Below are 27,151 nucleotides of genomic sequence, written 5' to 3' on the forward strand. Positions count from 1 at the left end.
CACATGGGGATCTTTTGTTGCAGCACGCTGGCTCAGTAATTGTGGCTCAGTAGTTGCCCTGAGGCATGTGGGATCTCACTTCCCTGGCTAGAGATCAAACGCACATCCCCTTCATTGGAAGGCAGATTCTTAACCACTGAACCACCACAGAAGTCCTCTTATTTCTTGAATTTTTATGTATGAACTCATTTAATCCTCACCACGATCACAGGTTCATGGATAGGGAGGAATTTTGCCCCAGGATGGGTCATACTCAAAATCTCATTCATACCCATTTTAAATGATGAGATATGGGACTTCTGAGCTGATGAGATTTAGATGAAATTTTGAACTTGAGCTGATGCTGTAATGAGTTGAGACTTTGGGGGATCTTGGGATGGAGTGAATGCACATTGCATGTGGGACAGACATAAATCTTTGAGAACCAGACAGAATGTAGTAAGCTGATTAATAATCCCTGGAACTTGCAACTGGTACTTAATAATCCCTGGTACTTAACATGATAAAAAGTGAAGATGTGATTAAGTTAAGGATATTGAGACAAGATTATCTTGGTTTATTCAGGTGGTTCTAATGTAATCACAAGGGTCCTTATAAAAAAGCAGAAAGGTCAGTCAAAAGATATGACAATGCAAATGAATCTGTCTATGAAACAGAAATAGAATCAGGAACATAGAGAATAGACTGGTGGCTGCCAAGGGGAAAGTGGGTAGGAGAGGTTTGGGTTGAGAATTTGGGGTTAGCAGATGCAAACTGGTATATGTAGAATCAATAAAACAATAAATTCCTACTGTATAGCATGGGGAACTATATTCAATATCCAGTGATAAATCATAATGGAAAATAATATGAAAAGGAATGTATATATATGTTGTATATATAGATGTACAGTCACTTTGCTGTACACAAAGTATACACAACTATTAACACAAAATTAACACAACACTGTAATTCAACTATCTTTGTTTAGTTGCTAAGTCATGTCTGATTCTGTGACCCCATGGACTGTAGCCTTCCAGGCTCCTTTGTCCAGGGGATTTCCCAGGCAAGAATACTGGAGTGGGTTGACATTTCTTCCTCCAGGGGATCTTCCCCTCCTTGGAATCAAACTGGCATCTCCTGCATTGGCAGGTGGATCCTTTACCACTGTGCCATATGTCAATAAAAATAAATAAATAACAATATGACAGTGGAAGCAGAGGATCCAAGAGAGATTTGGCCGTGTTACGTTGTTGGCCTTGAAAATGGAGGAAGGGGCCATAAGCCAAGGGATGCATGTGGCCTCTAGAAACTAGAAAAGACAAGGAGATTCTCCTCTAGTCTCTGGAAGAAGCCTGGCCCTGCTGACATACAGTGTTGCTTCCACAAAACCCACTTCAGATTTCTGACTTCAAGAATTGTAAGATAGTGTTATTTTTATTAAAGCCATGATTTTTTGGGTACTTTGTTACAGCAATAGGAAATCAATATAAGGTCACACTGAGCTTTGGTGTAAACAGCTTCCGAGATTAAAAATAGACAAGAGGAAAGGATGTAGCCAGTTGGTAGCAGAACAGGAAGAGGCAGACCTGGGCAGTTAGTACAGAGTCTGGAGAAAAGCTGCACAAACCCTTGCTCTCCCTGAGCTAGGACAGGCCATTCTTTCTGGTCAGGTCGGATCACACCTGGCCAGGCTCATGAGTGGGAAGCCCCAAGAGGCTGAATGCAATTCACTTAAGGAAGAACTTAACAGGATCACCTGGAAACAGTCTCCATTCAGGCTGAGGTGTCCCCCGTCAATGGAGGCAGTAGAGAGAGATGGAGGGAGGTGTCCCAGCAACTTCCTGCCTCGGTGTATTCCCACTCTCCCTGTGGCAAGCGCATCACAGTTATTTTAATCCTGTCTGGTTGGATGGACATAAGCCCCTCCTTCATTTTGAAAACTAGGTTTTAGGCATTCTCTAGATTAGCACTTTTTTTTTTTTTTTAGTCCTACAATTTTGTTTGTTTGACCCCTCTGGGTTTATTTTTTTTATTTTTAAAAATTGAAATATAGTTAATTTACAGTACTGTGCTAGTTTTAGGTATACAACAAAGTGATTCAGATACACACATACACATACATATGTATTTTTTTCAAATTTTCTTCCATTATAGGATATTGCATGCATGCTGTCGCTCAGTTGTGTCCGACTCTTTGTGACCCCATGGACTGTAGCCCACCAGGCTCCTCTATCCATGGGATTCTCCAGGCAAGAATACTGGAGTGAGTTGCCATGTCCTCTTCCAGAGTATTTTCTCAACCCAGGGATCAAACCCACATCTCCTACACTGGCAGGTGGATTCTTTACCACTGAGCCACCTGGGAAGCCCATTATAGGATATGACAAGTTACCAAATATATAGTTTCCTGTACTATAAAATAAATCCTTGTTTACCCACAAATCAGCATTTCTGACGCTTAAGTGTGCACAGGAGTCACCTGGGTAGTTTGTTAAACTGCAGATTCTGAGTCAGCAGATCAGGGCAGGCCCTGGGTGAGGATGTTGCTGGTCTGCAGCAGCTTTGTGTAACAAGATCAGTCAGTCAGTCAGTCAGTTCAGTCGCTCAGTCTGTCCGACTCTTTGCGACCTCATGAATCGCAGCACTCCAGGCCTCCCTGTCCATCACCAACTCTCGGAGTTTACTCAAACTCATGTCCATCGAGTCGGTGACGCCATCCAGCCATCTCATCCTCTGATCAGTGCCTCTCAAACCTGAGCACACATCAGGAGTACCTGAAGCACTTGTTAAAACAGATTGCAGGACCCCACCCAGAATGATTCAGTAGGTCTTGCTGGGGATTTCTCAGGTGACTCAGTGGTAAAGACTTTCCTGCCAAGCAGGAGACGTGAGTTCAATCCCTGGGTCAGGAAGATCCTCTGCCGAAGGAAATGGCAACCCACTCCAGTATTCTTGCCTGGGAAATCTCATGGACAGAAGAGCCTGGCAGGCTACAGTCCATGAGGTCACAAAAGAGACACAACTTAGCGACTGAAGAACAACAGGCCTTGGTGGGGACTGAAAATTTGATTTTTAACAAGTTTGAAGATGATGATGATAATAGTCAGGAATCCCGGCTTTGAGAAACACTGCTCTAGAAGAGGCTGTGACCCATAGCTTTGACCATTTTGGGAATTTGGTGTAGTGTCCCCCAATGCCAGGGTTTTTGTTCTTTAATTTACAAAATCTTTTCGTTGCTCCCAGACTCACTTGGAGGACTTATTCATACTTTGTGTTTAGCTTATCTTTGTTGTTAAGAAATGTCTGAAATTTATGTTTTATTATCAGGATTTTGGTGAGATTTGTGTATTAATAGAAGAGGTCTCTGCATCTCTGCTGGCTCTGGGGATCGCTATTATTGAACACTGACCATGTGCCAGACCTCATCTCAGGCTCTTTGCAGCCTCAACGTGACCATCCTTTCCCTTCACCACAGCATGGGCAGACCCCTCCGGCACCACCTGTCTGTGGGCCTCACCTCAAGGTCAGTGCCTGTGAATTTGTACATTATTTTCCAGGGTGGAGAAAGCGTCGTCTTTACCCATGCATGGAGCTCACCTATCGCCAGGCATCACTCACTATCCGGATGACCAACTTTGCTACCAGATAGCGCATTCCCTTTAAGAAGGTTACAGGGCACCCTGCAGTGCTGCCTGATGGTCCAGGGAAGGGCTGCGTTAACCCAGAGGAGAATGGGAGCAGGGGAGCCTAGGGAGGGCCCCAGAAGGAAGGGGGATGGACAGGGGCTGACTGGGTGAGCCAAGCCCATCAGGTCCCCCCACGGATCCAAGGAGGCCTGTGCTGCCTAGACACCCAAGGCTGGAAATCACTGTGAGGCCCTGCGGTGACGGGGGCGGGGCCTGTGCAGGGGCGGTGACAGAGGCGGGGCCTTCGCGGGGCGGTGGTGGGGGGTATGAGGGGCGGGGCCTTCGCCGGGGCGGTGAGGGCGGGGACTGCGCAGGGCCGAGGAGGCGCCGGTGAGACCCCGTTGGGCCTTCTGCATGCGTGAGTCTATCCCTGATGGCCTCTACTGTGCTCTCAACAGACCCCCACCCGCCAGAGCTCACCACTAAGACAGACAGGCTGGGCAGGAAACACACAGCCTCCTCTAGGACTCACTTTATTTGGGAGAGGCGTGGGGAGGGCTTTAGGCCTGTTGTGCCCGGAGGAGAGCTCGCAGTTGGCCGATCTGCCAGTCGACACTGGAGCGCGCGGTGCCCCCCAGGGCCTCGTACTGCTCCACGCTGTGTCCGTAGTCCCACACGTGGTTCACGTCTCCCGAGAACAGGGGGCTGGGGGGGAAGGAGGAGGTGGGCCAGGACCTCTCGGCCAACCCAGTCTCAGGGGGCCTGGGCTTGCCTCCCAGCAGATGGGGGGAAAGACAGGAAGTGGGGGCGCACCTGATGGTCTGCAGCTCCTGCAGTGACAGCTGATTGAGGGCGACCCCCTTGGTCTCGGCCATGAACACGGCTTTCCCGGAGGCCTCGTGGGCCTGGCGGAATGGCATCTGGGAGAGCCGGGTAGGAGGGTGGTGCTGACTCAACTTTCTCCATCCCTTGTTCTGATGGGGTGCTGGCGCCCCCATGGCCCCCCAACCCTGGCCTGGGAAACATCCCTGTCCCCTGACCCCTCCACCCTGGCTGCCCCACACTCACCCCTTTGCGGACCAGGTAGTAGGCGAGGTCAGTGGCCAGCATGTCAGGACTCAGAGCCCGTCCCATGTTCTCACGGTGAATCTGGGGACAGCAGGCCAGGCCGGCAGTGAAGCCGGGGGCCCTGGGTTCTAGAACTGCCCGCTCCAGGCGCATCCTGCTCAGTCAGGATGTCCCCTGCCTTGGGCAGACCCCCTCTCACCCACCCTGTCCTGCTGTCTGCTTGAGCCACCATTTCCTAACTATTGATAAGTGTTAGCTGATCTTTAGAATGCATCAGAATCACCTGGAGGATTGATTAGACTATAGATTGTGTGGCCTATCCCAGAGCCTGTGATTCAGCGGGTCTGCAGAGGGGCCTCGGATTGCAGGTCTGTCAAGTTCTCAGGTGATGCTGATACTGCTGGTTCTGGGACCACACTTTGAGAACCACTACTTTAGAGACATACCCTGAACTATATTTAGAAATGAAATCATATGAGGGGGATTTGCTTAAAAATAATGGTGGACGAGGTAGTGGGTAAAGATAGTTGAATCGAGAATGGCCATGAGCTGATTGCTGTTTAAGTGGAATGCTGTTACTATGTAGGGGTGTGTGCATGTGTGCATGCTCAGTCGTGTCCAACTCTTTGTGACCCTTTGGACTGTAGCCTGCCAGGCTCCTCTGTCCATGGGATTTCCCAGGCAAGAACACTGGGGCGGGTTGCCATTTCCTCCTCCAGGTGATCTTCCCAACCCAGGTCTCCTGCATTGGCAGGCGGATTCTTTTACTGCTGTGCCATTGGGGAAACCCAAGGGTCATCATACATCCTCTCCACTGTTGTAGGTTGAATTCTCCCATAGTAAGTGGTTAAAAAAGAAATCTGGTCGGGTCAGTTGAGGGGGCTCCTTGGATCTAACCCACTTCCATTCTCCTGCAGCAGCTTAAGTGTGTCTCTTCATTGTTCCCAGGGTAGGACCAAGCACATACCCCCTCCCTCTGCCCCATGTCTTCCGGACCCACCCACCCCTGCCTTCTCTCAAGATCACCCTCCTGGCACACCACCCCCAAGTTCAAGAGCCTCGGGGAGAAGAGGTGTATCTTGCCTGCAAGGTAGAGATGACGCCAGTGGCCACTTGGAGGACGGCACTCATGGTGTCAGACACTTCAAACACGGCTTCCTTGTCCTCCTGGGAGACATGTGGCAGGAAGTAAGGGCCCAGGAGCTGGGTCCCCATGGAGGCACCCCCACTGCCTCCCACTAGGAACACACAGCACCTCATAACCCCGCACTGAGGGAGAGAGAGCTCTCAGGGTGGACAAGGGCTGGGTGTACACAATGAGAGGTGGCAATTCTGTGGTGCCCCTGCCCGGATGAGCCAGGACCCCGAGAACTGGTGTGTGAGGTAGAACAGGTGGGTCCCAAACCTGTAAGTCCTTGTTGTAGGTGCTCGGAAGTCCCTTGAGTGTCATCAGGAGCCCAGCACACTGTGGGGAGAGGGAGCACTTCAGAGCCTGTCCGGGAAGTTCCCTCTGGACCCTCGGGTCAGTGCTGAGGCCATGCCCCCTTCCCTGCCTGGCTCACCCGCCCAAACACTCGCCCCGCCTTGCTCCGGATCAGCTCCAGGCTATCTGGGTTTTTCTTCTGGGGCATCAGGCTGCTTCCGGTGCTGGAGACAGAGATGTTGGGGCTGAAGGGGCTCCCACGCCACTTGGCTGGTCTGCTGGGCAGCTCTGCCCGGGGTGGGGGTAGGGAGGAAGCGAGCCCTGCAGGGGGTGCAGAGCTGGGTGAGGGTGGGCACAGCCTCACCTGTAGGCATCTGAGAGCTGCACGAAGCTGAATTCCTTGGTGCCATAGAGGATGAGATCCTCAGCCATCCTGCTGAGGTGGGTCATGCACAGTGAAGCCCAGAACAGGAACTCGGCTTGTGAGAGAAAAGCGAGAGCAAGCTGTCTGCTCACCAGGCCTGTCTTGCTGCTCACCCAGCCTGGAGAGGCTCCAGGTGGGCCATACGGGGGTGGCAGGAAGCATGGACTGCAGCCCAGAAGGCTCCTCTGTCCATGGGATTTCCCAGGTAAGAATACTGGAGTGGATTGCCATTTCCTCCTCCAGGGAGTCTTCCCGACCTAGGGATTGAACCGGAATCTCCTGCTTGGCTTCCAGGACTCACCCACAAAGTCTCGCTCACTGGTGGCATCCATGCTGTTGAGAGTTATGGCCTCAAAGTCCAGTTCTGAGCGAGGTGGGAAAGGGAAGGCAATAGGGCTGGGCTGGAGGGCTGGGAGGGGACTTCTCCCTTCCCTGAACCAGGTTGCCCAGCCACCTCCCCCTGGACCCCTTCCCAGGGAGGCAGAGTAGGGAGGGGCAGGAGTTGGGGAGGTCTCTTGTACAGGCTCCAGGAGGGAGGCGGGAGTCCTGAGTCTCCCCGGCACCACGCGCCCCTAGCATGGCCTCCCCAGGCCTCTCTAGCCTCATGTCCACAGAAACAGACCAGAGCCTCACCCAGACCCCTGCCCTCTCTAGGTGTGTGTCTGTGCGACCTGGCAGGTGCTGAGGGTTGCCTCCCGGGAAAGGAGGGGCAGGGTGCCTCACCTGCTCGGAGCAGCTCCCGGTCCACACCCAGGGGGTTGCCTGCAATCGCCCCGCTGCAGAGTGGGTGGGGTACTGAGTGACCAGCGCTCCCGCAGGCGGGCCCTGGCCGTACACACACGCACATGCATGCTGAGTGCTGGCTGCCAGGGCCAGAGCCTGGTCGGCTTGGGAGCCAGACACCTGTCCCCTCAGGTGGGGAAACAAAGCTGGCTGGCTCTCCAGAGAGCCCTGGCTTTTCTCTGACACACTTGTTGTCCTCCTCATCTTAGAGCTGAGGTCCCCTTCCCACCCTGGGCAGGGAGGCTGATCGCCTGGCTTCCTGTCTGCCTCTGTCCTTCCTGGCTCCTCCTCTTCTGCTGAACCCCTAGGACTATGCTAAGTAGGTGGCAGGAACCCCACCCCACTCTCAGAGCACTGGACCCTGCTCACCTCCCCAGGGGCAGGACATTGATCCGCTTCCGCACCTCCAGCAGCCTTTCAGAGTCTCTGGTCAGAGCCACGGCATGGCTGTGGAAGGCCAGGAGGCCAGAGGGTCAGGGTAGCCTGGCCTGGCCCCTCCCCTCTGCCACACCCCCTCATCACATCCTCCATCATGCATCTCCATCATGACCCCTCTGACCTCAGGATCCAGTGGCTCCAGCGGATGGGCTGAGCCCTTTGCAGGTGTGTGTACCCTGGGAAGAGGACATCACGTTCCCTGCGGGGAAAAGCAAGGACAGGGTGTCTGAGGGGCTCTCAAGATTCAGGTGAGGCCTGCCTGTCACACTTGGGACCCTGCAGGCCTGGGCCCCTCTCGGGAACAGCAGGGCAGGCCCGCCAAGGATCTGCCTGTTGACCTCCCCAAGACAAACATGGTGTCAGTGAAGGTTGGGAAGCAGGCAGTGTGCTGGGTCGTGGCTATGGGGCCTCCAGGGGGTGAGTGTAGGACCAGATGTAGATCACACCTTCAGCTCCCGCCTCTGCACCTTGGCAGCAGATCTGGGCAGGGGCCAGGGCAGGGAGGAAGGTGCACGGTCGGCACCACTGGCAGTGAGAGGCTGAGTCTGTGAGCATGAGAGGAGCCCTGGAGGAGCCCAGAAAAGCTGGGAGCACTTTATCATTGGCTGCACAGTAGCAGAGGTGCTGTGGGTGATGGTTCTGGTTTGTTAAAACTAACGACTTTATTGAGATATAGTTAATATACCAATCACCCACTTAAAGTGTACCATCACCCCAAGAAAGAAACCCTCATTCATCAGCAGTCACTCCCTGTTCTCCCGACACCTGTCTCCCACAGGATGACATTTCTGGGCCCCTGTTTTCCCCTAGTTGTGAAGTCAGTGAAACCAGGGTCACCAGGAGTTGGGACAAGGAAGGCTCAACCCCGTCTCTGACACAAGTAGACTCTTCTCAGCAGTCATGTCAGCTTTGGGATGAGGTCAGTGGGAGGCAGCCCTCAGCTCTGTCCTTTGCCTGCCTTGCTGGGCAGAGACAGGGGACCTGAGGTTCAGGCAGCTGAGAAGGGACTCTGGTGCCCCAGCAAGCCAGTCCCTTCCTCAGGCTTCAGGGCACCTGCCTGGTGCCTTAGCCTCCAGCCTGTGAATCCACAAAGGGTGAGCTCTCCTGCCTGTCGAGCTGGGCCAGCTCAGGGTAGGCGATGCTGAAAGAAATGGCCCTCTGCTGGCTGCTCTGCCTCACTTGGCCCAGGAGTTCTGGGGCTCCCAGTAACCCAGAGCCTGGCCCCCCTGCCCTCTTCACCCCCACCACTTAGGTCTGGCATTCGGGCTGCCCATCTGGGGGGAGCAGAGACCTTGGCTGCCCTCCTGGCCCTCTCTGCCACCTGGTGACCCCGGGACTCACGCCTCTGCCCGATCCACCATGGTTCTGATGAGTTCGCAGAGGAGGGCTGAGAGCGTGGAGCAATTCTGCCGCATCCACAGCCTGAGGTCAGTGACCACCTGTGGGGAGGAGGAGCTGGCACTCAGGGACTCAGCCCTAATTCTGCTCCCTGGAACCCCAAGGTTGGGAAGGCCCCGGGTGTGGGGGGTCAGGGAGGTGGCGGCACCTGGTCATTCCGACTTCGTCCCGTGTGCAGCTTCCCCGCGGTTTCACCAATGAGCTCCTGGGAGTGGAGGGAGGCATGCAGTTGGGGTCTGCCTGCTCACAGCCCAGTGGGGTTAGCCCAGGCAGCTGCACTTCCTCCCTGGCCTGTGACCCTCCCTCCCTGGCCTGGGGTCCCCCAGATCTGCCCAGTCTCTGCCATCTCTGCTGATGCCTCCTGCTCTGAGGTCCCAGTGATGAAGCGAACAGAGGTGGTGTTTATGCTCCAAGTGGCCCCAGGCAAGGCAGAGAGGGGAGGGGTAGGGGATGAGACAGTGGGTGTCGCACCTTCAGACGCCGCTCATTGGCCGTATGGATGTCCTCATCATTGGGGTTTAGTTTGAAGGTGCCCTGAGCCCACTCCTCAGCTACCTGCAGAGATGGCAGCAACACAGTGGGTCAGGAGGGTGGGCATTGGCAGCTGAGTCCTGGCAGCACTCCTCCCTTGGGAGTATCTCAGGTCCAGAACACCTTTCTCAGGAGCCACAGGAGCACAGGGGCATTGAGGGATGAAGAGAGACGGTCAGCCCTGCACGTGGTTGAAGGGCACCTCTCTAGGCACCTGATCACTACCAGCAGAGATCCCTAGCCTGTCATCTCAGGATGTTACTGCAGCCTGTACTCAGGGATTTGGTGAAAGCCTGGGTCCATGGCAAGGGGTGAGGGGCGTGCTCTGGGGTGGGCCTGGGAGTGTGGAGAGTACCTTGTCCAGGCCATGGAGTATCTGGTCCATCTCGGCTTTGGTGAGGAGCCCCGCCTTCTCCAGGCCCCGGCTGTAGGCTTTGCTGCCTTGCACGTCCACCTCCCAGAGGTGCCGGTCGTACGTGATGGATGAGTTGAACTTCTCCATGATGGGGTCCACTGAGCCGACAAACCGGCCACCCCATAGCTTCCCGCTCTGGCCAGAAGGGCAGAAGCGATTAATCTCCTCCCGCCTTGAGAACAATGCCTCCCACAAAGAGCCCTCAGGAGAGTTAGCCAGTCTGATGGCAGTGGGAGCTAGTGGGCAGGGTTATTCTCACTGGACAGATAAGGAAACTGAGGCTCAGAGAGGGTCAGGAACTTGCCCAGAGTCACTCAGGGGGTGAATGTGGGAACATGACTGGACACTGAAGTTAGGGTTCTTTCCCATCATGGCGCACTGCTCTGGGGAGATGGTGGCAGGCACCCTGAGACCACAGGCAAACTTCTGGGACCCTGACTGCCAGTGACCAAAGTGAGAAGTCACTCTAGAATCCAGCTCTGATGTATCAGGGACAGTGACAATTATACCGGGTAACATACATCACATTCTCACTGTGTACCAGGCACCGTTCTCGTTGCTTGGCACACACCAACCACAACCGTGCAAAGTGGGTACCCATCCTGTCCTCCTACAGAGAGGGAAAACTGAGGCCCAGAGAAGCTCTGTAATTTGTCCTTGCTGAGCATGGCAGAGCCAGGACCGCAGCCCTGCAACCGGAAGTCAGAGCCCTGCTCTAAACCCCACACTCACTCCACCAGTGCCTCTCGGCTGGCTCTGCTGTTCTGAACATTCGCTGCAGGGACAGGTAACGAGGCACCCAAGGGGCTCCATCAGTCTCCAGTGAGCTGTATCTCCCTCCCACGCCTGGGGAGGGACCTAAGGTCCCAACTCACCTTACCTCTGGAGGGCACCCCCAATACACCCATTATCACTGGCCTTATAGGAGGTCACTAGCTGACCTGAGTCCCAGGAGTCAAGGGTAGAGGGATGGGGCAGAGGGTGTAGGCCAGGACATGGGACAGATTGGGGAGAGGGTGCAGAACCCCTGAGGGGCACACCCCAGTTTGCCAAGGATGGGAGCAGAGTGGTCCGGGGTGGAAGGGGGCATGTTACTTCACTGGCATCTTTTCTGTTGCGGGGGTGGTTTACAGTGGCCACTGAGGACATATGTTCTCCTCTGTCCCCCTGCAATGTCCCAGACTTCTGTTAGCCACCTAACCATAGGCCTTTATGTAACCTCTCTAATGTCAGGGTTGCCCCTCTACACAATAGGAATAATAATAGTATTTATCTGGTGGGGTTGTTGTGAGTTTTCAATTAGATTAAGCTAATTGCATACACAGCACAGTGCCTGGTACTCAGTAAATTCTAGATATTACTGAGGGAGGGGCCGAGGACTACCAGGGGTTAGGGTGTGCCTTAGCTCCACTCCTGTTCTCTGCATGTCCCCCTGGACCCTCCACGACCACCCCAGGCTGGGAGCTGACGCTTCAGTGCCCAGCAACATCAGCTGCCAGAGGACTCTGCTCTGCAGATGCAGTCTCTGCCCTTCCTGTGAGCTGGACCCGCCCCTCGCCCTCATGCTGCCCAGCCAAGCCCAGATTTCCAGCAAAGCACCATGTGGGGCCCCAGTCCTCACCACTGGGGCCTGAGGGCCTCGGCCAGCCATTCAGGATGCAGAGCCAGGCTGCCCTTCAGCTAGGCGTCACCTGGCATCCCCTCCCCAGCAGGGCCCTGGACTCCCTTCATGGGTTGTTAGTAATAACAGCTATTTAACAACTGGGGCTGCAGCCAAACCAATTAGTGCCAACCCACAGGACAGCCTGGGGCAAGCAGAGGTCGCCCAGTGCCCTGGTCTCCTGAAGGCAGCCCATTCTGCAGTGGAGCTTGGGGCCAAGCTCCTACCCTGCTGGCAGGCGTAAAAGGACTCCAGGGGGATGTCAGAGAGAGATGCCACCACCTGCACACCGAGGGAGGGGTGAGGTGGCAGGAGAGGGCACTGCTGTGAACCAGGGCACAGTTGGGCCAGAAGGATGTGAGGGGTGAGGGGGCAGGGACGTTGGTTGGCTGAGATGAAAGAGCAACAGCTATTGTTATTATTTTTAATTTTGCCAAGCATGCAGCTAGTGGGATCTTAGTTCCCTCAACCAGGGATTGAACCCTAGCCCTCAGCAGTGAAAGCTGGGAGTCCTAACCACTGGACTGCCAGGGAATTCCCAGCAATAGTCAATTTAGAACACATAGGAAATACCAGTGTTATCCCTCTTAATGTCATTAGCCACAGTTTATTAACACCTACTATTGCTTGGCCCTGTGCTAGGCATTTCCAGATGCCGTTATACCCTCTATGAAGTTATCCCTATTTTACAAATGAGGAAATATGCTCAGGGCGGTTGAGTGACTGCTTCAGAAACCAAGTCTGTTTGGCTGCCATGACCCAGAAGCTAGCCCTCTGCCATGACCCAGAAGCTAGCAGGGCAGACAGTCTTAACCCATTTATTCAGTAAACAGGCCCACAGAGGAAGTGACTTGCCAGCTAATGGGTGCCAGAGGGGTCTGGAACCCACACCTTGTGCTTCCCAGGCCCAGGGTTCCCTTCTCGGCATCAAGCAAACAGCCCCTTTTACCTGAAAGTTTCAAAGCAATGACCTCACCATCCGGTACCTCACAGAGGAAGCAGACAGCTAATATTCTCCCCATCAGCCAGGTAAATCGAGGCCCAAGGAAAGGGATCTGTGCCCCAGACTCCTGCCACTCGGTCAGGGAGAGAACCCAGGAGTCCTCTGGCTCTGAGGGGGAGAGGCCAGTGGCACCGGAGCCACAGGGCACACGATTCCCTGCCTCCTGGCTCTTAACAAACACAGGAGTGCGGTGGCCTTGGCTGCGCGGGGACAGCTGCTAAGGCCGGGGAGGGGCGCAGGACGGGAGGGGTGGGGCGGGGGGAGGGGTGAGTGGGAGGGAAGAAAGCAGTGAAGACGTGGGGAGGCTGAGTGAGTGGGAGGCACCTTTCCCCGCCAGGCCCAGAGCGCTGTCAGGTCAGGTGAGGTCAGAGCCGCTTTCCGCAGGAGTGCGCGTTGGTGGGTTTGCCACACAGGCTGGGGAGGGATGAGGGACGGGGGAGAGCAGATGGCGGTGGGGACACCAGGAAGAAGGGACAAAATTCTCTTCCGGGCTCTGGCAGGTGCGCCAGGGGGTACCCACTGCCTGGACCCAAAGAGGACAGTACCCCAGGGCGGCAGGCGCAGGTCACGCCCCGGCTGGCTCCCAGGGCGCCCCTCGTCCCCATTTGGAGGCTTGGAGGACGGGCGCCCCCGAGGGCCCTCTCACCTCCGATGCCATGTTGGGCGGTTCCTTGTCCTCCGGGAGCCTAGGTCCTCCGGGTCTAAAAAACAAGGCGGGACTGACGACCTCCTAGGCCACCGGGCGGGGTCCCCCGGGCAGGTCCGGCACCGGGTTGGGGCACCGCGCCTGGCGAAGGGCAGTCAGTGGAGGAGGCGGACGTGGGCAGCGCACAGCGCGCTCTCCCGGGTCGTCTGCGTCCTCCGCTCCCGCCCGTCGGGCCAGTCCGGCCGCCGCACACTTACGCCGCCCAGGCGCGCCGCGAGTCTCTTGCCCAGCCACTGGGCTGGGCTTTTCTGGCTGGGAAATCGTCAACAGCGGCCCGGCGCTGTCCCCGCCCCCATCGGCGGGCTCACCAATCCCAGGCTGTCCCGCCAGGTGGGCGTTGCCTCCTCCCTCCAATCCTGGTTGTGGGCGGAACCGTCTCCGGAGCGGATTTGGGCTGAGCGGCCCCACTGAGAGCGTAAGGGACTGGGAGGGTGGGGCCTGGGCGATGGTGCTCTAGGCTGCAGACTGTTCCGGGCCCTGGAGGGAGATCCCGGATAGGGGTAGAGGTAAAGACTCTGGGCCGCGCCTGGCGGGCTCACTGGACGTGGAAGGTGAAAAGCCACGCCCAATTCTTCATTCATTCAACAAACTCATACTCAGCACCTCCTGTGTGGTAGGTACAGTTTATTAGACACTGAAGAAAAAGAAATGAGCATAAGAAATGATGCTTGCCTCAAGAAGTTCATAACAAAGCATGGACAAGGTGTGCAGCGGGGCAGCGCAGTGGGGCGTTTATCTTGGAGTATTCAGGAAAGATTTCCTTGACATTAATTATTCAACAGAAATGATAGCCTGGGTTCTAGGGATTAGGGGGCCTCGAACTTCTGCTCTGGAAGTTCTACATTCTGGAGGAGATGTCCTCTGAGTTGGGTCTTGGAAGATGAGAGTTTGTTGTTCAGTCGCGAAATCTGACTCTTTGGGACCCCGTGGAGTGCAACACTCCGGACTGCAGCACTCCTCTGCCTCCACTATCTCCCGGAGTTTGCTCAAATTCCTGTTCATTGAGTCGTTAGCTCAGCGAAAAGGGGAGGGGTTAGAACATTCCCTTTAGGGGATGGGCAGCCTGGGCAAAGTTCTGGAGGCCAGAGGCCAGAAAGTAAAAGATCTGCTTGGAGAACAGGAAACCATTAGAGTGGCTATAACAAAGGGTTGGGGCTTGAGGATGGGGGTGGGGAGGAGAAGTGGGAAGTAGGTTGGGGCAAGTTTGTAAACGGCCTTGAAAGTCAACTGAGAAGGTTTGGACCAATAGCTGGAATACCTCGTGGGTTGAAGATTTTTAGCCCTCACTAAAGTGTGGGATTACTTGGAGTTCCTAGAATGCATAAAGCTGTTGCAAGGTTTTCTAAATGCTGTTCCCTATGCCTGGAAAACCCTTCCCTCCCTGTCTTCCTACTCTCATCCATCAATATTGCAGCCAGTGTTGGAAAGACTCCCCACTGATCTAGATGCCTAGCTCTGGGCTCCTGTATGCTCCCAGGAAAAGAGGGAGACTGGGAGGGAAAGGAAACATTCTTAGATCATGACATCTCTGGAGCATCTGCAGAAATCCAAAGCTCTGGCTCCCGCCTGAGGGAAGAAAAGGTTAAGGAAGAAATTTGGAGATAGCCGGAAGCATTGCCAGTATATAAATAGAACAACAAACAAAATGACAATGATAGCTAATACTTCTTGACTTCTAATTGTCTAATACTTCTTGACTTCTAATTGTGTCCCAGGCTCTATCTATGCTGAACATATTTTATAGTGATTATGTACTTAGATCCTCACAACCACCCTCTATGGTCAATGCTATAATTATTCCCATTCTGCTGATGAGAATACTGAGACTGGGAGTCACAAAACACCCAGCTAGGAAGTAGCAGAGCTGAGAATGACCTTCAGGAGTATGACCACAAAGCCTGTGTTCTGTGCAGGCAGCATCCATCTGGGGAGCCTTGACCCCAAGCAAATCTGTGTTCATTTTTTTTTGCCAGCTGGGTGGTCCAGGACTGTTCAGACAATGAATCATACCCATTTTCAGCTGAGAGCTGAGTGCCATATGGAATTTACCGTCCTTGGGAGAGTGAAAACTTCGTCTGATCTCTCTCCCCTGAAATGTCCACATTGGTACAGCAAAAGGGTCTGGAAGAATTTAGTGTAGAACAGGGAGAAATCCCTAATGTTGGCAGGAGACAGGCGGGGTTGGAGTTGACCAGAGAAGAGTGAGAATCCTGGCTCGGACACTTCCTGACCACTCTGTGAGCTTCACTGTCCTCTCTGTGAGTCGGGCCGATCATAGTGCTTAATTCTCAGAAATTCCTGAGAGAAGTGAATGAGACTGTCAGGCGAGTGTAAGCTCCTCGGTTCTTTGTCTCGTCACAACAAAGATTTGGAGTGACGGACATTAAAGCCCCTTGGAGGGTCACAGCTCTCGGAGGACAGACTGTGTTATAGCTCTTAAATAAATCAGTGTTACAGCTCTATTTATTTAGATGATAGCAGGAAAATCCATCTTCGAGGCATGAGGGCACGTCAATTCAAAGACGGGAAGAGAAGAGCGCCCCATCGAGTGGGAGAGAGAGAGAGAGAGAAGAGGGCTTTGGCTCCTCTTTTTATATGTTTTTTTTTTTTCCCCCCTGGGCCTGTCCTATGCAAATTGGGCTTAGGCAGGAGCGTTGTTTGTTTTACCTGAGGTTCTCACTCAGGTTCTCCGACCTTCCTTTGTTCTATTTTCACAGGCTTTCCCTTCCAGGTCTTTTAGCCACCGCCATTTTGGACTCCTTTTCCGTATTCTAACTACCTAACAAGACCATGCTAACACCATACCTGGTATGGTAACACCTACATATGTACCTAATGATAGGTATCTAATGATAGGTACCTAACACCTGGTACATATCCTGAAGGAGATTTAGTGAGGATTTGATGAGTGTACAGTTGTGAAAGGCTCAGATCAGCTCTCTGGCAGCTTGTAAATCTGGCAGCTAGCAAATCTTAGTATTCTAGACTCTCCCTGGGTGACTTCACTTTAAAGCCTTCAATTTCTACTCAAACCTTCACTAACTCTATCTCTGATTTTCTTCTGAGCTCTAAACCTGAACGCTTTAATATTCAACAGGATATTTCTCCTTGGAGGACATACATGAAGCTTAGCTCATGTTCTAGCCCTTTGTATATCCAGTACTTAATACCTCTGCCTAAAAAGTGAGTTGTTAAGAAAATAAAACAAAAACTATTTTCTAGGGTAACGTGCTTTGGCGGCGGGGGGAGAGAACATAGGCAGCGTCAAATTAGGAATGTTGCAGGGAGGCTCTGAGTGGGGACAGGCCAGGCAGGAATTTCAGCTATGTTGCCTGGGTTACCTTTTCATGCAGTCTCCTTCTGGGCAGTCTTCCCTTGGGATTGGGCCTCTCTCCTGACTACTTGGCTGTCCCCATGGGATAGATTGGGTGGCTGCATATGGCCCCCAAAGTCTTAGAGGAGCATCTGTTGGAGAAACAAGTTTAGCCATCTTATCATGGGGCCCTCAGAGGCCTCTTCTGTGGAAGCCCATCCTTGAAGCCTTGGACTTGTGTGTTCTTCCCAGCTCCCAGTTCAAACACCCCTGGCTTTGGGACGCCTCTCCACCTCATTAGTCATCCCCTCCTCTGTTCCATAGCGTCTAAACACAGGGTATTGTAGTTATTGATGTCCAGAGCTCGTTCCCAACTAGGCTGGCAGCCAGCCAGGGCAGGAGGTGTGTATCATTCATATTTGTATAATCACTACCCAGTGGGCCATCAGTACATGTTTGTTGAGTGAATAACACAATGGGGACTCTCCATATGAATTAGGCTATCTGGGTTTGGGTTGACATTTTATTTACTTGTTGATTTTTAAAGTAAATTAATTGTTTTAAAAATACTTTTGTAGGGAGTTCCCTGGTGGTCCGGTGGTTAGGACTCAGTGCTTTCATTGCTGTGGCCCTGGGTTCAATCTTCAGTCAGGGAACTAAGATTCCACAAGCCATGTGACTTGGCCAAAAAAATTTTTTTTTCTATTTTGTAGTTTTTATAATAACATGTAAAAAAGTAAAATAAAATAACATGTATATTGACATTTTAAAAATTGCAAATATGTAAAGTTAAGTGTTAAAAATTCCCCTCACTTCCCTTCCAATGCAGGTGTCACAGGCAAATACCAGTAAAAACCATTTTAACAACTTTATTGATATATAATCCAAATATCTTACAATTCACCTATTTAAAAAACTTTGTTTTTTTAGTAAATTCACAGGGACGTGCAACCATTACCACAATCTAGTTTTAGGACATTTTTGTATCTCTCCAAAGAAACTCAGTACTCATCAGCTTCCCATCACCACCTCTAGCCTCTCCCAACCCTAAGCAGCAATTACCAATCCACTTCCTCTCTAAATGTTTTTTTTTTGCCTTTTCTTGGACATATCATATAAATGGAATTATATAATATGTTGTCTTTTGTGTCTGGCTTCTTTCACTTAGCATGTATTTGAGGGTCATCCATGTTGTAGCATGTATAAGTACTCCATTCCTTTTTATTGTTAAATAGTATTCCATTGTATTAATACTGTGTGTTACATTTATCCAGTCATTAATCACTATTAGCAATTTAATACCCTTCATGTATTTGTTCAGATTTGCCTGGGTTTAAGTCCCTACAGGCCTAGACGAGTGACTCTGGGTAAATTATAATCTCTCCAAGCTTGGTTCAGTTTCCTCAGCAGTAAAATTTGGATAACAAAGGAAACTACATAATAGAGTGTCATGACTGTACTGTCACAGTAATTATTATTTGTTGAGCACTCAGTATGTGCTAGGCACCTTAGATATCTAACAGATCCATGACTTATACACTAGGGAATTAAGATTAGAAGAAGTTACATAAACTACCAAGGTTACTCCCAAGGTTACCCCTAAGAAAGTGATGGAGGTAAATAGAATCACAGGCTGCTTGGAAAGCCTGCACTGTTAACTGTTAAAATCATGGAATAGCAAAGCACTTACCAAGAACCTTGCAAAGAGAATGTTTAGTAAATGGTAATTGCTATAACTATAAAAAAGTGGGAAAAGATTAGCAATTGACTCATTGTCTAAAGACACCAACCGCCCACTTCCCTGGTGGTCCAGTGGCTAAAACTCCATGTTCCCGGTGCAGAGGGCTCTTGTTTCATCCCTAGTTTGGAAACTAGATCCGGCATGTCGCAACAAACACCCAGAGAGGCGGAATGAATGAATGAATGAATAAAATTTAAAAAGATAGCATCTTAAAAAAACAAAAGACACCTGTCATTCTCATTTTTGGCATATTTCCTTCCAGTCTTAAAGGAATATTTCAAACATAGCAAAAATCCAGAAGATAATAGACACTGATGGTTCTGTTGATGTCTTTTTTTAAGAGCACAAAACTTAGTAGATTAGGTGGTTCTAGCGCCAATACTCTTAGATATTTTTCCCCCATGCTTATTTTTCCTTAAGTTACTAGTCATACCACATCATTTTCCATCTTTTAAAAATCCTATCTTGAGCATTTCCCCAGCATATAAATTATGCTACATGATTTCTCATGTTACATATATTATACTGTATGCGTGAAACAAGATTGATCAATTCCTCATTGCTGAGTATTTACGCTCTATCTCAGGAACATTATCGTTACACATTGATCCTTCTTCAAGTATCGGATAATTCCCTTTCAGCAAATGCCTAGAAAGGCCGAAAGGTCGGAGACTGTGCTTCTCATTAAGGTTCTTTACACTTCCCTGCTAAGTAATTCCGATGAATGGGAAATAGAAGGAGGCTGAGGTTTGTTCCCGCCCCCCCCCCTTTCAGAATGTTTTATTCAAGTATAACACACATACAGAAAAGTGCACCTATGCATGCAGCTCACTGGATTTTCATAAACGGTTCGTTCGGAACACACCGCGTACCCAGCACCCAGGTCCTGAAATACTGCGTTTCCAGCAGCCCCGGACCGCCTCGCCCCGCGCCATCGCTACCATCCGAGGGGTCTTTAACGCCGGAAAGACCTGCTAATCCGATTATGTCTTTGGTAACTTACTAAAGTAAGTTAATACTATTTCTGTACAAACTAGACAACGAAAACGTGAGCTTAATGTTCTCGCAAACGCTTAACATTCTGATTCCGAGCCACGCGAAGAGCGCAGGGATTCAAACGGCTAAGAGGGGCCCGCCCAGCTCGCGGCCCCGCGGGGGTCCTCCAGGCTCCCGGCGTGCATCGCGGCGATCCCGGCGTGCATCGCGGCGCGCGGAGCCGGCTCCAGGGTGTTCGGCGTGGAGCCGGGAGCCGCGGCGAGGCGGCCGGGAGCTTGGCGTGTGCTGATGACCCGAGGAGAAGAGGCGGAGGCGATATGGAAGTGTAAGTGGTTCGCGGGCGCGTAGCCGGCTTTGGACCGACGTTCACAGCTCGGGACGTCTCGGTCCTGGGAGCCGGGAGACGTGGGCCTGGGGCGACCTCTCGTCGCGGCGCGCCGTGAGGAAGGGGCTCTCGCTCTGGCTCGCTGATCTTCGCGCCCACTCCCACCGCGTGCCCAGGTCGCGGGGTCGCGAGTCAGTTGGCTCAGCTGCCTTTAAGTGCCTATTCCCTCCCTCATCCACTCACTCTTGTTGCAAGGGTCACCGTGGGGAGCCAGGATCAGTGTCGGAACCGAGACTGAGGTATAAAGCCCCGGGTCCGGCCTGGAGGTACCAGGAGGAAAGATGGGTAAATCCTGGGGGGGAGCTTTGTTTAGGGGCCGTGGGCTCCTGGGGAAGCCTTAGTCAGAAGAAGTGCTCTCCGAGTTTGATGGGAAGTTTGTGTGTTTAGCCCTGTGTGTGTGTGTGTCTCGAGGGTAAAAGCCATTCTAACAATTTTAACTCCGCATAGCCTTTTCCGTGTCTGCTCATTGTTCCGCGTGCAAATGGTAGTTTTTACGCCTATTGTGTAATGAATTTTTCCATGGTTGACATTAATTTATTTTGTTGTTTAGACGCTCGGTCGTATCCGACTCTTTGCAACGCCATGGACTGCAGCACGCCGGGTTTCCCTGCCCTTCACCATCTCCCGGCGTTTGCTCAAACTCATGTCCATTGAGTCGGTGATGCTATCCTACGACTTCCTCCTCTGTCGTCCCCTTCTCCTGCCTTCAGTCTTTTGCAATATCAAGATCTTTTCGAAGGAGTCGGCTCTTCACATCAGGTGGCCGAAGTATTGGAGCTTCAGCTTCAGCCCTTCCAGTGAATAGTCAGGGTCGATTTCCTTTATGTTAGCTTATAGTCATCCCCATATTGTGTGTTCTTTGGCACTGATTAATACTTATATTTTCCTTTTTGTTTTTGTGCCTCATGTTTAATGTCTACATGTACTAGTGTTTTTCAGGCTTAAAAAAAAAGCACAGTAGGTCTATGTAAATGAAAGCTTCCTAAAACAATACCATACACTCTGATACTGTCTTCTCTTTTATTAAAATAGAATCTTAACCCACTAAATTGATTTTGCAGTCCACTAATGGGATTTAATATGAAACTTGAAAAAACATGCAAGTATATTACTCTAGTCCAACCCATTATCAGTTTTTCCCTTTTCACTAAGCGTTTCCTGTCAGCATACAAACCTGTTTTAATTTATCTGTCTTAAGAAAGATCCCTTGTCTTACCAAACTCTCCCCATGGATGGAGGCAGTCCTGGTCCTCTCGCTGTGACTCACTTGGGAAGCCAAGGCAGGCATGGACAGGTGAAAAGGGCTGGATGGTGACCTGGAGTAATTTATGAGTGGGTGACACTGAGACTTCATTTCACACATACACATTTTTAAAAATGCTAAAAGTATGGCCAGACCAGGGGGCAGGGGCAGTCATTCTCATACACTACTGATGATAATATAACTTGATTCAGTTCTTTTGAAGACTCATCTGTATCAAGAGCTATAAAAATGGCCGTGGAGTGGTGGGACCAGATGCCATGATCTTAGTTTTTAGAATGTTGAGTTTCAAGTCAGCTTTTTCACTCACCTCTTTCAGCTTTGTCAAGAGACTCTTCAGTTCTTCTTTGCTTTCTGCCATAAGGGTGGTGTCTGCTTATCTGAGTTTATTGATATTTCTCCCAGCAATCTTGATTCCAGCTTGTGCTTCATCCAGCCTGGCATTTCACAGGATGTACTCTGCCTATAAGTTAAATAAGCAGGGTGACAATATACAACCTTGACGTACTCCTTTCCCAATTTTGAACCAGTCTGTTGTTCCATGTCCAGTTCTAACTGTTGCTTCTTGACCTTCATACAGGTTTCTCAGGAGGCAGGTCAGGTGGTCTGGCATTCCCATCTCTTTAAGAATTTTCCACAGTTTGTTATGATCCACACAAAGGCTTTAGCATAGTCACTGAAGGAGAAGTAGATGGTTTTTTTGAATTCTCTTACCTTTTCTGTGATCCAGTGGATGTTGGCAATTTGATCTCTGGTCCTTCTGCCTTTTCTAAATCCAGCTTGAACATCTGGGAGTTCTGGGTTCATGTACTGTTGAAGCCTAGCTTGGAGAATTTTGAGCATTACTTTGCTAGCATGTAAAAGGAGTGTAATTGTGCAGTAGTTTGAACATTCTTTGGCATTGCCCTTCTTTGGGATTGGAATGAAAACTGACCTTTTCCAGTTCTGTGGCTACTGCTGAGTTTTCCAAATTAATACTTGGTATGCATATGAATAAAGGTAAAAGTTGCTGAGTAGAAAAAAATCCCTTGTCCGTCCCCACATCTTGTCTGCCTGTGGCTCCTTTTCTGTTTCCTGTCACCAGAAAGCTTCTTAGAAGTATCGTTTACTCTATTTCTTTCCATCATTCTTTGAGTTTCCATCCTCACTGCTCTACAGAAATGGGTCTTACGTAGATTTACCTATCTTGTCAAACCCAGAAGTTGATTTTCTGGCCTCAGCTTTCTCTCCATCCCTTAGCAGTAATTGATACAGAAACTCTTGGCTTTGTGACATGCTCTCCTGGATTTCCTCCTGCCTCCAGGACTACGTCTCCGTCTTCTATCCTGGAACCCCCTTCCTTGCTTGGCTTCTAAATGTTGAAGCATTTTAGGGCTCAGTCCTGGGACCCTTTCTCTCCATACTTTCTCCCCTGGTCCTTTTACCCATCAGTATGAAAATAATTCCCTAGAATGTATTTCCAGCCCTTCTCTCTTAGCCATACACTTGCCTTGACCAGAAATCGAGCCCTGTTTCCTCACCGCTAAACCCAGCCCATTGGCCACTCCTGTCCTCTCCAACGTCAGAATGAATTTTGAATGCAATAACTTTTCACTGTCCCCACTGCTAATTTTGTTGTCAGTCTTCTCTGGTTTGGATTAGACAATAGCCTTTGGTTTTCACCCTTGCCCTGTCCCCTCCATTCTCTTTCCACACAGCAGCCAAAGTGAATTAAAATATTAGATCAAATCACTCTCTGTGTAAAAATCCTTCATTGCTTTTCTGTTGTGCTTACAGGATATCTGCATTTCTTACTAGGACCACAAGACCCTGTTTAACCTCACGCACTCACCAGCGTGGTCTCTTGTCACATGCCCTCCCCTGAACACACACACTTTGCACTGGTAGGCAAGTAACGGGTAACCCTCCAAGCCCGTTACTGCCTCCGGGCCTTTGCTTTGCTGTTCCTTCTTCCTGGTATACTTTCCCTCCTGTTCTGCCCTTTTCTTACCTCTTTGACATCTCAGGTTGAGTATCCTTTTTCAGTGTTTTTCCTCTTTGGTAATTCTGAAATAAGTCCTGCTTTTTGTCTCTCATAGAACCTTGGTTTATTTTCCCCTTAAATAATTACAAGTTACAATAATAGATGTATGTTTACTTGTCTAGTGTTTTGTCTTCCTCGTGAGAGTGTAGGCACCATGAAGGCAGGGACCAGTGTGTGTTCACCTAGCACTTAGCACCGCACCTGGCACACAGTAGGCCTTTAGTAAATATAGTCGGCCTTCTGCATTTACTAGTTTTGTATCTGTGGGTTTCACATCCACAGATACAGAGGGCTAACTGTACTTGTTGAGTGAAGTAATTAATAGTACTTCATTAGTTTAAGAAGTTAAATTAATATAAATTAATTAGCTAGTTTCTTGATTGCTTAGCATATCGATTTTCTGATTTTCCTAAGTGAAATGATTTCAGTCAAGAATTTTTTCTCCTCTAGTAACCTGCCCACAACTTCTAAGAAGTCATTGATCAGTCAAGAATTTTGTGGCTAGCAGTTTTGGGAAAATGTGGTTTTCTGAGGTAGGCATGTGGTTTGGGGGTGGCAGGGCCCCTGGAATGGGATGGTCTGGAAGCCTAACTTCAGATCTTGCCTGGTCTCCAGTATGAGGTGTGATCTCTGACAGTGTGGTCCTCAGGATCTTCAGGAGACCCCTGAGTTTCTGAGAGGGCAAATGTATTGTACCTCTACCAGGCAGTCCTAGGACCTGCAGTGAGGACGCATGGATGGAAGACTCCCATGAGTTTTTACTTTTTTTCCCTAACTACCTAGTGTATGTGAATGATACGTATAATATACACTAGAAGTTTTTTAAGGTTAAGGAATATTTATGCTTTATTTGGTTGAAAGGTAGAGTTTAAAAATGAAAACTTTTTCACCATCACATCAGATAAAAGGATACCAAATATTAATAGCAAGATTAAGTATTTGTATACATAGGTATTTGTTGTTTGACTGACTTTGTCTAATGCCTCTGGGTTATTTATATGCCTGGAAAACTTTGTATTCATCCTTGTATTCTTGAAGTTAAGATACAGAGTTAGGGAAAATGGACTTTCTTTTGTATCATCTTTTTGAAAGAGTATCAGAATTTCTTTCATCTTTCAACTGGAAATACTGATGTTTAAAGACATTAGCTAAGAGGTCCTTTCCATTAACAGGGCTGGAAAGAGGATAATTTGTTTGCTAGCTCCCAAGTGAATGCTACGCTTTAACTTGTTCATTGACTTTGAAGGTGGCTTAGTTTTCTTGGAGCAGAGTTTAGTTTTTCAGAACAGGATTTGAATCAGTAACATAGGTTAAACATAGGAGAATTTGAGCAATTCCGTTCGTCATTGTGTCTGTAAGAGCGTGTGTGACAGTTACTGGGCACTGTTTGCTTGGATTTCTTTGTGCGTGTGTGCTTCTAAGGAACATCTGTCAATAGATCATTTTGTTCTGTTTATTCAGTATTTGGTTTTCCAGAGTAGTTGTTTGTGTCCATTAAATTGACTCAGCAAGTTAAGCAGATTTTACAGGTTAAATTTCAAATAGCAAGTCAGCTAATTCATTAAGGAGCTTAAGTGACTGCCGTCCTGTAAGTCTAGATTCACACAGTCTTTAAAATTCACTTGCAATATTTGCTTTAAATATAAGTAATATCAGTGCTATTCTAAGTCCTACAATAGAGTATGAAGGGAAAAAAAATTGGAAGAGAGGGTCCTTAATTACAATTTATACTGATGTCTTTTTTAAAAAAACCTTCTGGAGTGTTTTAGTTTTACATCTCCATTTTTATCAACTTTTTACCTCATGAAATTTTAAACCCATGTAGCAGTAGCAAAAAAGAGCATTACAAGTACCTGTATGTCCTTTACCTAGAGTCACCACGTATGCATGCATTTTCTCTCCACACACACACACACACACACACACACACACACACACACTCACTCTCACTCTCTACTGAATATTTCAGAATTATAGCTGTGTCATGTTATCAGTCTTAAAAGGCATTTTCCTACGTATCTGCAACACCATCGTCACACTGGGGGAATTCAGTGCTAATGTAACCACTGTTATTAAAATGCAATCTATATTAAAATTTCACCAGTTGTCTTGATAATGTTTTAGCTAGATTTAGGAAAACATCGATTAGGATCCAGTCAAGAATCACACATTGCCTTTGTTGCCAGGGTTCTTTAACCTCTTTCACTCTAAGACAGTTTCCTAGCCTCTTTTTGTGACATTGGTATCAGGACAAATGATAGTGAGATTTGAAGAATCTGGGCCAGTGGATTTGAAGAAGGTTCCTCAGGTTGCATTTGTCTGATTATATCCTCTTAACTAGGTTTAAATTAACCACTTTTTGACTGGATTGCTCTGAGGCCTGTTTCCTTCTCAGTGCATCACCTCTTCATCATTGGTGCTGTTAAATTAGATAACTTGGTTAAGATGTCTCTCAAATCTCACCATATCCTGTTCTCAGCATCCTGCCAGTTAGTGGTGGTTACAGTAACTTCTTCAGGATAAAAACTGCATTTAAAAAAAAGTTCCCCAATACACACAATTCATTTAGGACTTAATAAAAACAGACACTATATTCATTGGGTTTTTTTGTTTTTTCACACCGATTGGCATGTGAAACTTCCCTGAGCAGGGATCAAACTTGTGCCTCCTACAGTGGAATTGCAGAGTTAACCATGGACCACCAGGGAAGCCCGATATTTTATTGACTAAAGGAATGAAGTTTTTTGCATTTACTCCATTAGTATTTAGCTGGGTAAAAAAAAATTATTACTGTCTTCCTAATAAAATATCAATGGATGAATCAGCTGTGCCCACCAGAGTGCAAGATGCAGTATTTGTTTAAAGATCCATTGTTCTCCTAGCCCCAAAACAGGTTCATGACGATACACCTGGAAGGGAGCACCTGTCCTTTGTATGTTGACTCTAGAGAAGACAGGAGATGTTCTCGGGATTCTCTCAGTTAACAGCAGGGACTTGGGCAGTGGGGCAGTACGTGAAGAGCCAGGACAGATTTCCCAGGGCCTGAAATAGTCTGCGTGACCGAGGAGGGGCCGGGGCTTGGACATGAACTTGTCACGGTGCTACCTGGGATGGGTCCACTGGTCTTGAGGAAGAATAGCATTTGTAATTCTTCTCCACCCTGTTCCAGGCAGGGCTGTTTTGGTACCCCAGAATGGCACATAGGGAGTTGTAATTCAATTTCCAGCAAAGATCATAGGAAGGCTCTTGGACTGACTTCCTGATTAAGTAGTCAAGGATGACACGTGGCTTGACTTGTCATTTCCAGTTTTAAATAAACCATGTCATGGCCCCTAATTATGCACTATCCTTCCTGTGTCAGGTTCCTTTTAAATACATTCTTTGTGACATGAATGCCATTGTGGTCATTTGCGCAAAGCCGCGCTTGATGAAGTCCTGGCTCCGCTGAATGACTGGTAACCTTTGGTAAGCCTTGTGCTGATTTGATTACTGTGCTGACAGCGCTGTGTGATGACCTGAGGTCTCGGCTGAATGCTGTGTCAACCTCTTGCTTGTTTTGCTTTATTTGTTGACTGGGGAAACCACCCATCTATTTGTCCCATGTTTTTGAAATTTTGTGTCCTTGTTTTCACCTTACAGCCCATCTCCTAGTTTAAGAACAGACAGTAATATTTTGTTGTGCATTATGTCAAATACAAACTCCTTGGTGAATTGATTCTGTATTACTGATTTCCATCCAGTTTTATTTTTTACAATCCCATAGTTATTGTCCACTTCAGTTAGTTTTTTTTTTTTTTAACTGTGTGCCCTTGAGCATGGTTTTTAATCTTTGTACCTGTTTCATCATCCATAAGGAAGGAATCATAATAGCTCCTACATCACAGGCTTTTTAATGAGAATTAAAGTGAAATGATGTCTTACAGCTTTCCTTTAGGGTGATCCTAGTAAACCACAAACTGTTACACTTTTAAAATT

General features: G+C 49.3%; 2 protein-coding genes across 8 annotated transcripts in view; one reads left to right on the forward strand and one right to left on the reverse strand.

The window, feature by feature from the left end:
* LOC122701676 (CGRP receptor component) overlaps window positions 1–27,151 on the forward strand; it is an 89,609-nt gene that overhangs the window by 38,575 nt on the left and 23,883 nt on the right. For 2 of the 5 annotated variants that reach the window (XM_043914880.1, XM_043914883.1), the window contains one exon: window positions 3,310–3,505. In XM_043914880.1, the coding sequence (XP_043770815.1) occupies window positions 3,393–3,505 (113 nt within the window). In that variant the 5' untranslated portion in view covers window positions 3,310–3,392. Of the gene's footprint in view, window positions 1–3,110; window positions 3,506–3,919; window positions 4,027–19,603; window positions 19,833–27,151 lie in introns of those variants that run through there. The other 3 variants (XM_043914881.1, XM_043914882.1, XM_043914884.1) reach the window with 3 other exon arrangements.
* Window positions 1,702–13,755, reverse strand: ASL (argininosuccinate lyase). 3 transcript variants are annotated; one of them, XM_043914878.1, is made up of 17 exons: window positions 13,398–13,699; window positions 10,029–10,223; window positions 9,614–9,697; window positions 9,291–9,347; window positions 9,086–9,183; window positions 7,866–7,943; window positions 7,676–7,753; window positions 7,247–7,386; window positions 6,825–6,887; window positions 6,464–6,578; window positions 6,239–6,323; window positions 6,082–6,141; window positions 5,760–5,843; window positions 4,677–4,757; window positions 4,422–4,528; window positions 4,141–4,313; window positions 1,702–1,848 (listed from the first exon to the last, which is right to left on the reverse strand). In XM_043914878.1, exons 1-16 carry the CDS (start codon window positions 13,407–13,409, stop codon window positions 4,169–4,171), a joined length of 1,482 nt encoding a protein of 493 aa, XP_043770813.1. In that variant the 5' UTR covers window positions 13,410–13,699; the 3' UTR covers window positions 1,702–1,848; window positions 4,141–4,168. The 3 variants fall into 3 exon arrangements, with proteins under 3 accessions (XP_043770813.1, XP_043770812.1, XP_043770814.1); XM_043914877.1 differs by lacking the exon at window positions 1,702–1,848 and having other exon boundaries at window positions 4,126–4,313; window positions 13,398–13,452; window positions 13,655–13,755; XM_043914879.1 differs by lacking the exon at window positions 1,702–1,848 and having other exon boundaries at window positions 4,126–4,313; window positions 7,247–7,299; window positions 13,398–13,697.

Source organism: Cervus elaphus, chromosome 10 (genome assembly GCF_910594005.1).
Source record: "Cervus elaphus chromosome 10, mCerEla1.1, whole genome shotgun sequence".
Lineage (NCBI taxonomy): Eukaryota > Metazoa > Chordata > Mammalia > Artiodactyla > Cervidae > Cervus > Cervus elaphus.

Bases quoted from the DNA above. Each gene is read 5' to 3' on its own strand.
- ASL (XM_043914878.1), bottom strand. The intron at 6,888-7,246 runs GTGAGGCACCCT...CACCTCGCTCAG, and splicing joins CCGGGAGCTGCTCCGAGCAG to AACTGGACTTTGAGGCCATA. The intron at 6,142-6,238 runs GTGAGCCAGGCA...CTCTCCCCACAG, and splicing joins CGGGGCGAGTGTTTGGGCGG to TGTGCTGGGCTCCTGATGAC.